Below are 15,756 nucleotides of genomic sequence, written 5' to 3'. Positions count from 1 at the left end.
CTAAAACACGTTTAGCCCCTTGCATTGTGGCCAAAAATTTTAAAATGATTGGGCAGCCAAATACCGCTATTTGATAATCAATGAATTGTTCTGATAAATCGTCTATATTCAGCCTACATATTTCCTTAGTCCTATATGAATGCAGACTAATTATCATTGTGTTAAATCGAAATAAGAGATTTGCAGACGTCGGCCTTTAGTAAGGTAAACAATGAACAACAAAGTCACCCACTGGGATGGAAGAGATGGAAACAACAGGACTCCCATTTATTGAGTTTTGGATTATATTTTAGCATAATTATTTAAGACAAGGTTAAGGTTTTTTTTTTTTTTTTTTTTTTTAAAGCACAGCGGGGGAAAATCCCAATAACTGCTGATACTTTGAGATTGGTGATACTTTGAGAAGCCCCAGCTTGTGTTTTTTTAAAGTAAGTAGCATTTTAGTAAGCACTTTATGAGCACACAGCACTCGTATATATAGTGTAGTATTTGCAGTAGGACTAGATAGTGGTAGAGATCATTCCATCGGCTTCATGCATAATTGGTGAAGAAATCTCAGTTCATGACCAAAATCCTCGCATTTAGTTTGCAAGATGTAACACTCAATTTTTCAGATGGCTTCTGGACCAGTGAATCTCTCCATCTTTCAAGTGATTTATCTGTTTAGATGTGTTTACTGTAAATGTTTGCCATCCTTTCTTTCCTTCTTCAGCTTCTTCTTGTGCCATCTTGCACTCTCTCACTCTTCTTTCCTGACAGCTTACCTTGCTGAGCCATAATCTTCCCTTTTACTGAGCAAGGAACAAGTCCCCTTCTGTTTTAATTTGGAAACTGCCAGTTTCCCATGTTAGAAAAAAGGCAGCAATGAATTTAATTAGAAAGCTGTTGCATATCTCTGTGATACATTTCTTTTAATTAACCCCATGTGAATAAATTAAAAATAATAGGGGGCTGAAAAGTGTGGAAAAAAACACCCTAATGAAGTTTTTCCGTTAATTGGGACGGAGTTTGCAGCCAAACCACAGTGTGTCATGAACACCGGGAGCTAACAATGCCGCCTGTAAGCCTTAGAAAAAGTGCCCAGGGCCTTCGTGCTGACTTCAAGTGTAAGAAATGCACCTCTGACGTGATGGAAATGACCGTGGGCCGGGAGAAAAGGCAGTCCTGTTCCAGGCTGCTCTGCTGAGACTCCCCATGCCGCGCTTGAAGCCGGGCCAGTGTTATTGCAGCTCTAATGCGGCTGACTCATTTGGAGCGGATCAGGAGTAATTATGGTAGGAAAAGTGGCTGCAGACAGTGGGGGTCAGGACACTTGTAACATGTGAAAAGAGCAATTATTCCAGGAGACAAAACCTTCCCTTATCCCAGGCAGTGCCAGGGTCAATGCGAGGGACGGCTGGGCTCCGTTTCACCGGGGCTTATTAGCCGCAGCAAGCTGCAAAGTTTGAGAGAGTGCATCTTGTTAATGAACAGTCCCCTCCTCATCCGCACAAGCCCTGTCTGCTCGCTCCCACTTACTGTGGGTGTTAATTACGTTGTAATCATAGCATGCATACAGTCCCAGAAATCACCTCACAGACCCCGGCATTCATACGGCACCATCTGGAAATGTAGCGGTGTCGTACAGTAACATAGAGGGCTCTCACAGGGTTGCGTTTGAGATGGAGAAAAAAAAAAAAAAAGAAAACATGCAAAGTATGAAATGTAATATTGACTTGGGCTCGGTGAGAAAGTGCCTAATTTAATAGTGTGTGTGTCAGTGTGATTGCCTCCGTGTGTTCCCGCGTTTCTGTTCTTTGACTCGGAGCTCACACGCTCCCCAACCAAGGATGGGAGCATGAATCACGCAGTGAATCAGTCCTCTTTATTTGACTTATCATTGCAAACGCACTCATCAGGCTGCTTTCAAGCGCCATGTGTTTTGCGGCAGATATTATTAACAGATGTCTCGTGTTTTTGTCTTGGCAGTAGAGAAACGTGTCCGTGGGCTCAATTACAGCAATGACAGAAGCCCAATGAAAGGGGCTGATTCATGCACACAATGGCAAGACATCTGCATGAGCTCCCCATTAACGCTGGAAGCAGACACTCAGGTCCGCAGATGAATTTGATTGTGTACCTTTGGCTGCAAGGACAAAAACTTAAAAGCCTCAAATTAGCCTGTGTTCCCTCTCGAGTGGCAGTCGCAATATTGGCACTGTGATTTTGCAATGTGTTTATTCCTAATATATAAAATGGGTCCGTTAATCAATGCGTGCTTGACGTCTTATTTACGGGTGCGTTGAGGTCGGTCGGACATCCGAAAGATAATGATGACAAATGCACTTTGTTTCGGCTGTACGCGCCTGTTTTGTAACGCGCGGCACCTAATTTGCCCAAGCATCTCCGCGGCGTGCGGCTCATATTTGCTGCAGCTGCGGCGAGGAATTATTGGGGGCCCCTGGGAAAAAGCCCACCCGGGGCCAGCTTCCACCATTTTGAAAGACCGCCCCCTCCCCATGTGGCAGGAAGGCTGAACTAGTCTCATCAAGATCCTTTAACTCCGCGTGAACTGGCAGAAGGCGTATCACGTCGTGGCTTTTAATTGATCAAAAACGGCCTTTAACAAAACGCACAATCAGAGGCAACTGTCCCCTCCACTATTACGGCTGAGTGACGTAAAGAACAGATGTTCCACTGGGATGAAGTGTAGGAGGATATTGAGAGCGTGCATCCATTTCCTTTCAGTTGTACCCTGTGCACAATGAGGCATGCAAAAAAGAGAGCAGCATATGATTGATTAGTTCGTGAAAAAAGCTAATTATCCGTAAATTATTCAGCAATTATGGTGCCGTTTCACTTATCGCTTCGGTCATCATTAAGATGCTTAATATTTGCATAATTCCGCATATTGAGTGTCGCTTCGTCTCTCATTGGTCGGTTGTGCTACAAAGGTAATGCCCGATAAAAAATATAAAAGTCACTAACACCAAAAGTGCAAAAGTGTGAATGTGGAAAAACCAGCAATTGTTATCTTTATATAAAATGCTAAATCCGCGCACTAACTCAGAAATATATTTCATCGATAGATGTTAAAGGAGCCAATGCAGGTCTTGTCACGCATGCATGATCTTTTTACTTCTTCACTTTCAAGCTTTTCGTGCTCCGTGGAACTCATTTTCCTTTAAATCCTTTAATATATCAAAAATGTTCTGTGATGAGGTGATAGCTGTAAAGTCTAAATAGGGTAACACAGAAAATCGGATGCTATCGCCATAATGGAAAATACATGGTCTGACAGACTGCTTGGAAAAGAAAAAGTTACAGTACATATTGTTGAAAGATATGATCTTCAAGGAAGTGGATGGATGCGAGAAAAGAGCCATGACAGGCCTTTGCACAAACTACTAATAGCATTTTAATTCCTTCTGAGGACGGATAAGTTGTGTCGCTCTGCTTGGCTGGGTAAAATGTATCACCTTTGAGAGTGAAAAAGGAATATAACATACGAGGGGCCAAGAAATTTCCAGGCACAAAAAAAAAAAAAAAATACTCGTAACTATAACTACACATTGTTCCCTTCAATTTGGGCCACACAATTAACCAAAACGGTTAATGTAAAGAAACCTACTCACATTGTCCAGAGCATGACAGTTCCTTGCGGAGGATGACAAATCCACCAACCTCCATACGCTCCTGAGCTGGCTCCTTGTGATATTTTTTTAATCTCTCCCAATATCAAAGAGGTCATCAAGGGGATCCGATTTAAAAACATGGATGACGCCAAGATGGCCGTGTTGATGGAGCTGTACAGGATTCTAGAAGAATCCCTCTAGGAAAGCATGAAGGCATAGCAGAGAACGCTTTGAAAGTGCATTAGCCTCCCGGGGAAAACTTGGAGCTTGAATTTAGAGCTTTAACTTCTGGAAGTTTTTATGACACAGCGCACATCACAGAAAAAATAATATGCATTGAATTTACTCATCTTCATTTCATCAAGTGGCCGCACAAAGTAAAAAAACAAAATCAACGTCTTTTTTTTTTTTTTTTTTTTTAGGAGTATTCATGAGCTTAAAAATGTACCTGGGTCCAGATGTTAATGCCACTGTACTCATTTCGGTCGTCAAGGCATTGGTGACTTCTTTAACTTGAGCTCTAAAAGCAGTGGTCCAGCTGGTTCAGTTGAAAAACATTTGGGATGGTATAGCATCCCTTGGCTCAGCTGTTTGCATTTTCCATTTGCTTTGTAAAGGCACAAATCTTTGCTTTTAATGAGGACTTCATTTTTGTTTTTTGTGCCCCCTGTCACGTAGGATTGACTTCCATAACTGGTGAAGTCATGACATGACATGACGCACCGAAGCAGACAAGAAGCGTATTTCTTTTCAAATATTTTTTAATTAAAATCGATTTGGGGATGTTTTAAATCGATTCTGAACCCTAGTAAATGAGAATCAGGATTCTTATATGAATTGATTTGTTTTGGCACACCCTTAATATTTATGACATAGTATGACCGTTGATTGAGAAAATAAAAGGTTACCGGCGACTATAAATACGTCCCAAAACAAATAGTTGTCTGTTGAACCCAAGACCTGGTTCAGTAATAGTGTGCAATTTGCAGAGCAGGAGTGGATAGATACGATGGCAGCATCCAAAGCTGGTACTTTTAACAAACTAGGACTAAACACAACATAAGAAACCAGCGATCTTGAGCGCAACACCTGGATTCTGTTTCCCATGCTCAGCACCAAAGCTTGCTCAGCCCCAAACAAGTGGGGCATGTGCAAGACAAACTGAAGGTGCGACTAACTGCAAGCACTAAAGTCAGTGCTGCTGCTTTACATTGATGAGTTGAGCAGGGCTTTAAAGCAAGCAGGCATCCAGCGGAGACAAAATCCAGTCATTCCAAGATAGGTTAATCTTTGGAAGCGCTGGCCTTTTCAAGCAGGATGTAAAACACACACGTGATATGTTTCAGGAGAATGTGGTGGTCTCAACCAATTAGGAGTAGTTCTCCGGAGGTGGAGGAACGACCTTTTTGTATAATTAGTTATCTTATTTAAAGCAAAGATTTTGAATGGAATTCCTAATTAGTTGTCATGAAAGGCAAATTAAAAGAGTTTTGTGATCCCCGAGGGACTTAAATGTTGTCTTTTTCAAAAGATTCTGAAGCACGTGCACAAGCATGTGTGTGCACGCACGCACACACACACACACACGCACACTCGCACACAGTCATTTTCTCTCCCCTCATTATGACTGCTCTGTAGTTCTGTGGAAGTCTGTCAGAGGAGGATGGTTGGCATACCTGCAGAGAGCTCCCCTAACAAGCCATGAAATGCAGGTAGAAGAGTCTGCCCTCAGCCACTGCGGCTTGAATTTGAAGCTTTTTAGCTTCATTTGCACCTAACATTGGTATTTATAGCAAGTTTTTGTGATCATAATGTGGCAACTTCAAAGGGTCTGAAGAGAACGGCGAGATGGAGGAAAGGCCGAACTCTAATTGATGGATTCCGCTGCAAAACTAGACCAATTAGCCTTTACTTTTCAAATCTAATGAAGAAATGAGATGTCTTAACACCGCCGGACCACATTTTATAGAAAAAGCCTAGTGAATCGGAAGACCATTTATTTCACCTCTGATGCAGATGAAAGCAAATAGAAAGTTATTTTACCTCTGGGTGTATTGGGCCCAAATCGTTCACTACTTTTAAGCAACCAGCTGAAAATAAAATTTGAATCCAAATAATTTGGTGACCTGTGGAAATATAAACAGATGGTGGAGAAGGAGAGGGCAAAATTTGTTAAAAACTAGTTCAGTACTAAAACAAAACGAATGATGTTAGTTAGTGTGTTGAATTTTGTCAACAAAATTTGGAGAGTGGAATTTGTTTTAGTTGGCTTGTGCATTTCATCGTAGTTTGGTTCAGTTTGGAGGCGATGAATAATTTGCCTTACCCTGTGCCGTTTTGCACTGTTGTTCCTCAGTATTTCTTTTGTTGAACAAATGTCAGTGTAATACCACGAAGGGAACATTTCAAAAATAATTTGAAGCAAAAAAATTGTTGTGGAAGAACACACTTTGTTGACAATTTCTCTCCTTTTCTAATTAAAATGAACAAATTGATAACCACTTCAATTTCCCAAGGACGTTTTATCTTTGCTGTAACGTTTATGCTTTTTGTGTTTTCAAGTAACACATTGCCTTAAGAGAGCGCTGCTATTTATTGCGTAAACACACACACAAAAAAAACAGTTCTTTGAAGGGCAAACATGACAAGTAGAGAGAAACAGTGCACAAAGTGAAGCTGACTTTACAATTGGGCATCAAGCACAAACAGCACGTGGACAAAATCAAACACACCGGCCGCGTACTAGTCAAACACTAGACGTTTGCCGCGCTTCACTTCATCTCTGAAGCATAAAAAGAGACGCGCAACTCGATGTCACTCGTCTCGGCAATATCGGTGAATAGCCACACATGCCAAATCATGTCAGCACTCCCCTGTTCAACCCACCCTACTCCCCCTCCTCTGGGTGTTCTTTTTTTTGGGGGCGAGGGGGGGAGTTTGAAAGTGAGTGGCAAGTGGCGTCCACTGTGTGTTCTTTTAGATGGATCAATAGCTCAGTGTGTGAGAGAGTGTCTTAAGAGCTGTTGTGTGGGGCTCTCAGCTGTGGCAGACCTGTTAGTGCTGCAGAGGGGAGCTGCGCGCCCCTGCCTCGGTACCAGCAGTGGCCTGAGGGGGGCTTTTAGTACCAACACAAATGTCAGCCACACATAGACTATTAGTGTTTAGTGCAGTTATTAAATGGACTTTATTTGTCCTTTAGGAGGCTAAAAGGCTCACTTAAAGGGGGCCAGCGTGACACCGGGGCAATTTGCGACTTGGCTAACTTTGGGTTCGCTCATTGCAGACACATGAGCAGAGATAAGTGTGAAGGCTGTAGCGCTCCGTGTCTGTGTGTGTGTTTGTGTGTACATGCGCGCGCATGTGTGTATGAAGTAGAGTGAGTGTATGCTAAAAGGCACTTAGGCCATAACATATCTCACTGGGGTCCGGTAGCAGCGTGTTTTGCGGTCAGAGGCTTTTTAAAAGGTTAATGTTAATCTATACCAAACAAAGCCCATGAGGAGCTTTTACAGCTCTGGACAGTTGAGTGAAATGGGCTTGATGAAATGGTAACTAATGCACTACACGGCTGGCTGTAAGTACCACAATAAGCAAAATAGATCCCAGATTTGATGTATTATGTATCGCGCTTCCTGGCTGCCACGAGTCGTCACGTAACGCTAGCGTTACAGCGTGTTCTTAGTGGAACTAGCAGGTGAGGGGGTTCCTAGTCCAAAGTGACCCGTGTGTTTATCTACTGTACATGGAAGAGTGTTTTCTTGAATGCATATAAAGCAGGTTGGCGGTGCGCCGCGGCTGCACGTGAGGCCATGCGTAGACTGCCGCGGAAGCAGCCGGCTTATCAAAAAGAGAACATGAAAAGTCACTCGGGTTCCCGCGGCCGTAAATCACGCGTGGCTGTTTGTCTCCTTATCACTCCAGGTGTGCCGATGCTCTCCGTCCAGCCCAAAGGGAAACAGAAGGGGTGCGCTGGCTGCAATCGCAAGATTAAAGACCGCTACCTACTCAAGGCCCTGGACAAATACTGGCATGAGGACTGTCTCAAATGTGCCTGCTGCGACTGCCGCCTTGGGGAGGTGGGCTCCACCCTCTATACGAAAGCCAACCTCATCCTGTGTCGTCGGGACTACCTGAGGCAAGAAGGACACACAATCACTTCACCACAGTCGCCGCAAACACAAAAGGCAGCATTACGACGCTGTACACAAGATATGAAAGGATGCCAAAAGTTTGATTTGCGTTATAGCCCTTTTATACTTCACCACAGGCTCCATTCGCGGTAACTTGTGCACATTTTTGATATGGTGGAATCCATCCGGACAAAAACAACAGGCAGCAGCGTCGTTTAAATGCGGAACTGACTTTTTAATACTTTAAGCTACATCTGAACTCCTTTGACAATGGTATTCCATCTCCTGTGAAACACATTACCTTTTTGGAAAAGCAATAACAACAACAAGTTCAAAAACAATTTCTCAAACAATAGGATGTTTTTCAAATTCTGACATTTGTCTTGCCTTTTTCAAAAGCAATCACTCAAAAAAGATCAAGGTCAAAGCCAAACAAAAATCCCGGCAAATTAGTTTCACTTCACAATGCCTGCCATGGATTTCCTCGTGTTTTAGTTTCTAACACCTATTTTTTTGTCAGTATCTTTTTGTGGATTTGATATTTAAACTGGGGAAAAAAAAGAGAAAGCAATTCCGAGTCACAACGTACAACAACAACAACATGAGCATGTCTGCTTCGTGATGGTATGTCACAACCTAAATAACTTCAGAGGGCCGTGACCTTAATTAATGTGTATAGTGCTTCTACATGTAACCAGCTTTGTTGTCTCCCCGACGTCGTTGTTGTTTGTTTATTTAAAAAATTTGCGTCTTTATGACACTGCATAGTGCATAGTTACATATCCATGTAAAAGCATGCCAAGTCACTAGGTGGCGGTAATGTCTCAAATTCTATCCAATCAGAAAGAACTTACCCTTCTGACGTGTCCAAACAGAAAGAACTTATGCTTCGGGTGTCACCAGTATCCGCGTCTTTGGCGGGAACTAGAGTAGTGCAATGACGCAAATCTCTGTTGAAACTGGTTACACGCAACCACAAAACCGGAGGCTTGGGCAAATTTTCACTTTGGCTGGAGGTTTTGAAGCATTTGATTTTGATGGGGGGAAAAAAAAAAAAAAACAAGCCCGGCCACAAATAGCAAATAGGTCAAAACGGAGACATTTGCTGCCCCTTTGCAAGAGCCCCGGCTACATGCAGACAAGGCCTCAATCAATGTAAAAAAAACTGATCAAAAAATATACACACTTGCTTGTGCTATTAAATGAGGCATGTCCTTTACAAGAGACATCACCAACTAGTGGCCTGGCATGTACAATACATCATTCTCATTAGTTCTTTTATGTTGCTAACCTCTCCGTATTTTACATTTTTTCAAAACAAAATCAGAAATAGAATATGTATTAACAGAAGTGTTGTTCATGTAAACATACGGTTAAAGTAAAGTGAATGACATTTGTGGAAGAATGTTCTCTGGTGACACCTACTACCTATATGTAATTTATTTATAAGCCACAGTTGTAGTTAAACAATTGTGGAAAGAAAAATAATAAACTAGAAAAAAAAAAAAAAAATTAAAAATAAAATTAAAAAAAATGTACGAAGCAAGATCCAGCCCACCACCTTCAGTAGGCATTGTGTTTACGAATAATACTTTAAAGTATGATGTACATAATTTAGCAAAATCTATTGGTGAACCAAAAATAAAATCTTTTTTTTCATTTTAACTTGGAAAACCCTCTAGTAAGTATAAACGTAGGTCAAGTAATCTGTAATTATATTATATTACAGAGTTCGATCCATGCCTACAGCAGGCTGTCATATTTTGCCATTATATTTCAGTTACAGATAACCGAAGTACAAGAACCAGGTGAAGATAGTGTAGCGGTAGTGGGTTTGTAATTTATGGTCTTTCTGAGACACCGTAGTGCACATACTTCCGTAGCGCATGTGGACCGCTGATAATACTAGTGCACTATTCTTCTGAAAAGTACTGTACACAGTCAGTACCTTTCAAGAAAGCTGCTAGTTTTAGATGAGACCAATACGTACTATTCTCCTAAGCAAAAGAGCTGTCATTTAGGACACTTTTCATTACCTGACATGATTGCGGCAAACAGATGACTACTCAAATTGTTTGCTGCCTTAGTAGCCATTGTCCCACTTCATTTGCCTGTTGTTTTTTTCTTCTGTTTACATGAACGAGTATGCGACGAATGTCATGTCAAGTGAGCTGAGAGAAACCCCAAGGTGGCCTTGTTGCTTCACCAGAGTCTTTGTCTCCCCCCCAACGCACGCGCACACCCGCCATACGCACAGTCTTCAGATGTCCCTACCATCTGCTAGTTAAATTAAACATGACCATTTCCTGAGCGTTAAGTCACATTCCCAATGAGATCGGACCACTTATCCGAGAGGGAATCCCCCAGAGGCTGACTTAGAGATGCCGGTGCCCTTGCTACCCGCCCCCTCCTTCTTCCTAAAACCCCCTCCCCTGCACTGTCCTCCCCCATTTGCCAATTCCCCTTCTGCCCACGTGACTCTCCAATCCCTTACTGATAGCCTCAGCCTACTTACTACAGGTTTTAATTGGTTCATTATTCAGATATAGAGCAAGATGCTCCAACTCTCCTCATCATTTCAAATCACCACTAATATTTAAAGTTAAGAGAACCTTCATCAACTCTTTCCTTCTTCCTATGGCAAATAACAAGTCAAGACACCCTTTAGAGAGAGAAAGGGTGAAAGAGGAAGAAAGAGGGGGAGGGAGGGAGAGAGAGTGTAAAATTTACCCAAGATGAATCATTTAAACAAAAATATTTCCAATCAAGATCCTCATTTACTATGATTCAGAATAGATATAAAATGTCCAAAAATTGAATAATTTTAGTGATTTTGTGATTTCTAAATAAAAATAAAAAAATCAAACATATTGGCTTTCTGTCTGCTTCATGCCAATGTCGTGCTGAAAAGGCCAATTAAAATACACACACCGAATAATACATGGACGGCAATGCAATGGCCACTTTAATTTTGAAGTTGGCCCCCGCAGCGGTGGTAGCTAACATCTGGCTTTACTCTTCTTTGCTACTTTGTTTTTTTATAGCCTTCAGATCATGTCTATACTAAAATCACCACAACCACTATTGAAAATAATCATATTCCATCACTGATTAGGGCTACTAAGAAACAGCCAGACATTTTTTTTTCACCATTGGATGGCACAGGTCTCCAGCTTTACTCACTAATTCTATGGTGCATTCAAATACAGTCGAACATTTTCAACTCTGACAGAAAAAAATCTAATCTATGCAAATATCTAAACAATGTGGGCTTTATGTCAATCTATAAAAGCTTACCTGTATCAAGAAATATGAGGGGGGTGAAATTACTTTGATATCATATTTAATTCAAAAAGTGGACCATCTCGTCACATGTTTACAACTGCTAATCAAACAACAAGATGACTCTCTTCCATTCAAGTGGTTGGTGTGTCTGAATAAAGAAGCTAGATAATAGATAAGATAAAGAATAGAGAAGCAGTTGTGGTACACATGCAATTTTTGTGAAAAACTGCACTTTTTTACAAGTCAAAATTGTTTTGAATCAATAATTGAATCTGAATTGAATCATATACCCAAAAATCTGAAGCAATTTGAATCATCCATTATCCCAACCGCTTAATCTCACGAGGGCTGCAGGTGTGCTGGGGCCAACTCAACTGTCTTTGGGCATTAGGCGAGGTACACCATGAACTGGTTGCAAATGGAATCATGAGTCGGTCATAGATTCCCCACCCCTTCTGCTCATCATCAAAAGGAAATCAGTATGGGGGTGCGAGCATCAGGTTTTGTTTCTAGGAGAACAAATGAACAGTTCCAAATAGCATAAGTTTGCAGTTAGGCTTTTCTAGAAAACAAACATTTCTGGAAAATGTTGGTGTTAAACAGAGGGGCTTAGCATGTATGTGCAATTCCCATTTAACATCACCGCTCAGTTACAAAAGGGTGTGCTACTGCATACTTTCACTTGTTTATTTTTTACATCTCCTCTCTATTAAAAAAAATAAGTAAAAAAATCTTTAAAATCGATGTGTGTTGTAAGGGTTATGTCACATTAACTGTGGGGGGAAAAATGTTTTTGAATGATTTATCTTGGTCTCATTTTTTGGGAAACACATTTGGACAGGGGTGTATAGACTTTATTACATCCACCGTAGCTCACTTAGGACCTTGGTGACAGTCTGCTTGCATCACAGCTTTTTTCCTGACCCACAGGAAAGCCACAGCCCACTCCAGAGGCGCTTAGTGATTTTACGTTAAGATAGACCATGACCATCCATCAGGTCCCACCCTCAGTTAATGCTTTTAAGATGCAGAGAAAGCTCCACTAAGACCCCCATGTTGCCCCCAGAAGGGACAGATGGTACTGTACATACGAGGTAATATTGAATGGGAAAATGAACAAGTGAAGGCAAGAATTATGAAGCGCAGAGTTTGACGTGTAAAAATATATCAGCTGAAAGGACTCCGCGAGGAAAATTGAACCCCTTTCACACGCATTCGACGCGAGAGATGTCGAGGTCAAAGATGGAGACCGACGAATAAAATCACGAATCCTTAATAGCGAATCATGGATTTTTGAAAAGACAGTGGAGTGGACCGGTCTTCGCAATGAAAAACCCTTAATGGCCAGAGCTGCTTGACTAACTGCTCGGAAAAAAACCTTGCCTTGTGCGTAGTGCCGCTTGTGTTGATGTCGCCCGTCTTCCTCTTTGCTTCCTGTTGTGTGAACTAAGATGAAGGCGTCCCTCACCTGCAGTAATGAAGCTAAATCTGTGCACTGAATTAGCCTTCTGCACTACATTAAAAACAAGCGGGTGGATCAAACACACTTTGGTTATTTCCCAGGATTTGGAACCCTGCCATGCTCCCATTAATTATTATAGGAGCTCCATCTGTGATTGTCCTTCAGTGGCATTAGCAGCTTATTGAATGCGCTCACGCATTCCTGAGTCTTCAACACACACATACGCACATCTGTGCCACTGTTCCCCAGTCCCCTCCAAATGATTGCACTACAAAAAGTTCACAAATACAATATCTTCTTTTTAGCCCCCACGGTTATCACAAAAGGATAATAACATATTAATTAGGTGTTTCATTTATGTCAAGGGCTCTGTATCATATGACTCCACCAGAGGCTTGACAATCTAGTTGTGATTTGATCATCTGCACTGAATTAATTTAATCTCCTGTTTCATATATAAGAGAGGACATAATAGTCACCCACTTATCAAACTGGTGGCATAATTAACTGAAAGTGGAAAATGTTTCCAAGATAATGAATAGTAGAATTTATACACAAACTGGTGGTGGTGATGATGATGATGATGATGATGATGATGATGATGATGATGATAGCTCCATCTGGGAGTGTCTGTCTTTTCAAATGTTGTCAAGTCCTGATGGCAGTCTTGTATATAGTACATAGTGAAACTTGAGTTAAAAAAATAAAAATAAAATAATAATAACAACAATAATTATTTATATATATATATATATATATATATATATATATATATATATATATATATATATATATATATTTTTTTTTTTTTTTTTTTTCCCCTAAGGCAGTTCAAGTAAAACTGTTGATGCAATTTTAATCCGACAAAAGATATTTACACTAGGAAGTATCAAAGAGGTACAAAACATGAAGCGCTGCAGTCAGTCTTAAAAGGAGGCAATGCACAGGGACATTGTGGGAGCTGAGAAAGCTTTTCAGATTGGCAAAGTAGCAGGCTGAACAAACTAAAGGCGGCACCCCTTTCACTAAAGACTCAGTGAAGTTTGACAATAACAGAGGATGGAGAGCAGACGTTCTCTGATTCTGATTCTACCATACATCAGCACACCAATCAAAGTCTAACTGGTACCACACTAGACTACTTTACAGTCGTTAGCCCATTGTCTGAGGCATCCGACTTTAAATCCAACAGGGTAGTACTTACTTCTACTGGGTTTTGCCCTTGCAAAACAGGCTGACCTTCAACCCCATTCTTAAAGGGACAGTGTCTAAGATTTAGACCACACATACAGTAAGTGAGTGACACAGTCTGGGATTTTGCATAAATAATTCTGCATATTTTTTGATTAAATAATGATTACATAACTAAAGCCCCCTGTTTTCTTTAGAAACAAACTTAAAGATGAAACAGAATACTTCAGAACAATTATTATTAATTATTATTTAAAAAATTAGTTGAATGGAGATGTCTGGTATCACTAATCATTGTGTGGACTCACTGTACTACAACATTAGTTTGATGAGTACATTCTCATGACATCCCGTACAAAAGCAAAATCAGCCTTTACAATAATAACACTCGTTGTGATATTGCACAGATTTCTAAATTATTTTTATTCGGGTGTTCAATAGTTTGTACACTGATATTTTACTCTACAGCATGATGATAGTATCATTTCTAATATTAAATATACCCTATTTAAATTCTTAGGGCCAGGATTCCCCATACCTTGTTAGTAGTCAACAATCCACAGTCCATCCACAGTGCTGATTCCCAACGCAAATGCTAGTTCCATCCTACCATGGCGCACAGCAGCGCAAAGGCCCCATAACTCCCAATTCCACCATGTGCAAAGTCTAGCAAATTACCAAAAGAGAGAAAAGTCCACCCAGGCTTACTTTTAGACCTCACACTGCGCCAGAACATCAAAATAGGGCCCTGGGTGTGGAACTACACGGTGCAAATGCTAAACACATTGCGTAACTTCTCGTCATTGCACTCAAAGCTTCTTCCGCAGCTTCAGAATCGTCTTCACAGGCTAAATCCTCATTTGTCACCCATAGATTTTTAATCAGAGTCATATCCATGCATTCATAAGACAAAGATTTGTTCATTTGACCACTTTAAAGATCAATTCTTATTTATTGTTAATTTGTGTCTCCACAAAGATCCACACCTTGGAGCGATGTGTCTGACAGGCTGTTGTTGATTGTGTAATAGTGTTACTGTGCGTAGTTGCGTACTGTAGTTTCCCATCAGGTTCCACTCAAGAGAGCAGTGGTGTTTTGTATTTTTTCACTTCAACTTTTGCAGCTTTTTAGCTTCACCCAAATGTAGATGTGTTTGAATGTATCCCTCCAGCTCTTATCTCCTCTTAGCAGGGAAAAAAAAGCCCAATTGGGCCGTGAACCTCTGCTGATGTTATAACCCGGACTCATCATTTACTGGTGGAAATACTGCACACGCAGACACATCAGCACAATTTCATACATTTTGCCTCCCAATTTGTTGGTGGAGAGAGAACAAAATGGGCAGAGTATTTGCCTGCGTGTCGCAAATAAAATTGAGAGGCAGGGCTGCTTAGCGGGAATGAAGTAGATCCTTCATCATTTCAAACCATGCAGGTTTAGAGGGGCATGCCATATGTACGCTACCCTCATTGAATTTAGTCTATATTTCACTCAATATCTATTTAAATAAGGCGGCTTACTGCATTTTTAATCATATGGTCTCTTTTATAGATTCAGGTCACAGCTTTTTTATTTTTTTTCTTGTGTGTGGATTACTTATTCACAAAAAGTCTCGACATGATGATGTTATCAAACTGTTTTCCTGGCATATGTAATCACTTGAGTTTTTTTGACAAGTATTGATGGAGCAATTTTAAGGAACAAAATGCACATTGTAAAGCTTTTTTATTCCATCGGTTGTCTAAAACCGCCAGGAGTATGCTGGCCATTTGGAAATTTAGGAAACTGTATGGACTTTTCCAAATGACCCTTGGTGTTGGAAACACTCTTTGCACACTTACTCCATGGGGCGCGCTCATCATGCAAACAAAACATGTTGTGACGCAACTTGCTACCACAAATACAAGCATTAAATGAAAAGTAGAAATAGATTTGTTAAAGAAGGATACTCCTGAACCCAAATGAATTTCACTTGAATTATACACAGTTGTTCGGATGACATGATGATCTTCCATGAGGTGAAGTGTATGATGTCATGATGAGGGTCATATCATGGTGTTTTTAACTATTGTTG

The 15,756-nt window shown here is 40.8% G+C and overlaps 1 protein-coding gene across 1 annotated transcript in view; it reads left to right on the top strand.

The window, feature by feature from the left end:
* The window catches only part of lmo1 (LIM domain only 1), a 35,187-nt gene that overhangs the window by 11,600 nt on the left and 7,831 nt on the right, over positions 1-15,756 (top strand). Inside the window, exon 2 of the mRNA XM_088413828.1 lies at positions 7,536-7,749. Coding sequence (XP_088269954.1) covers positions 7,536-7,749 — 214 coding nt within the window. The remainder of the gene's footprint in view (positions 1-7,535; positions 7,750-15,756) is intronic.

The sequence above is a fragment of the Hippichthys cyanospilos genome, chromosome 4 (genome assembly GCF_059441005.1).
Source record: "Hippichthys cyanospilos isolate Australia breed blue-spotted pipefish chromosome 4, RoL_Hcya_1.0, whole genome shotgun sequence".
In the NCBI taxonomy this organism is placed as follows: Eukaryota; Metazoa; Chordata; class Actinopteri; order Syngnathiformes; family Syngnathidae; genus Hippichthys; species Hippichthys cyanospilos.
The sequence above is the reverse complement of the archived record's forward strand: the minus strand, read 5'-3'. Positions and strand labels throughout refer to the sequence as shown.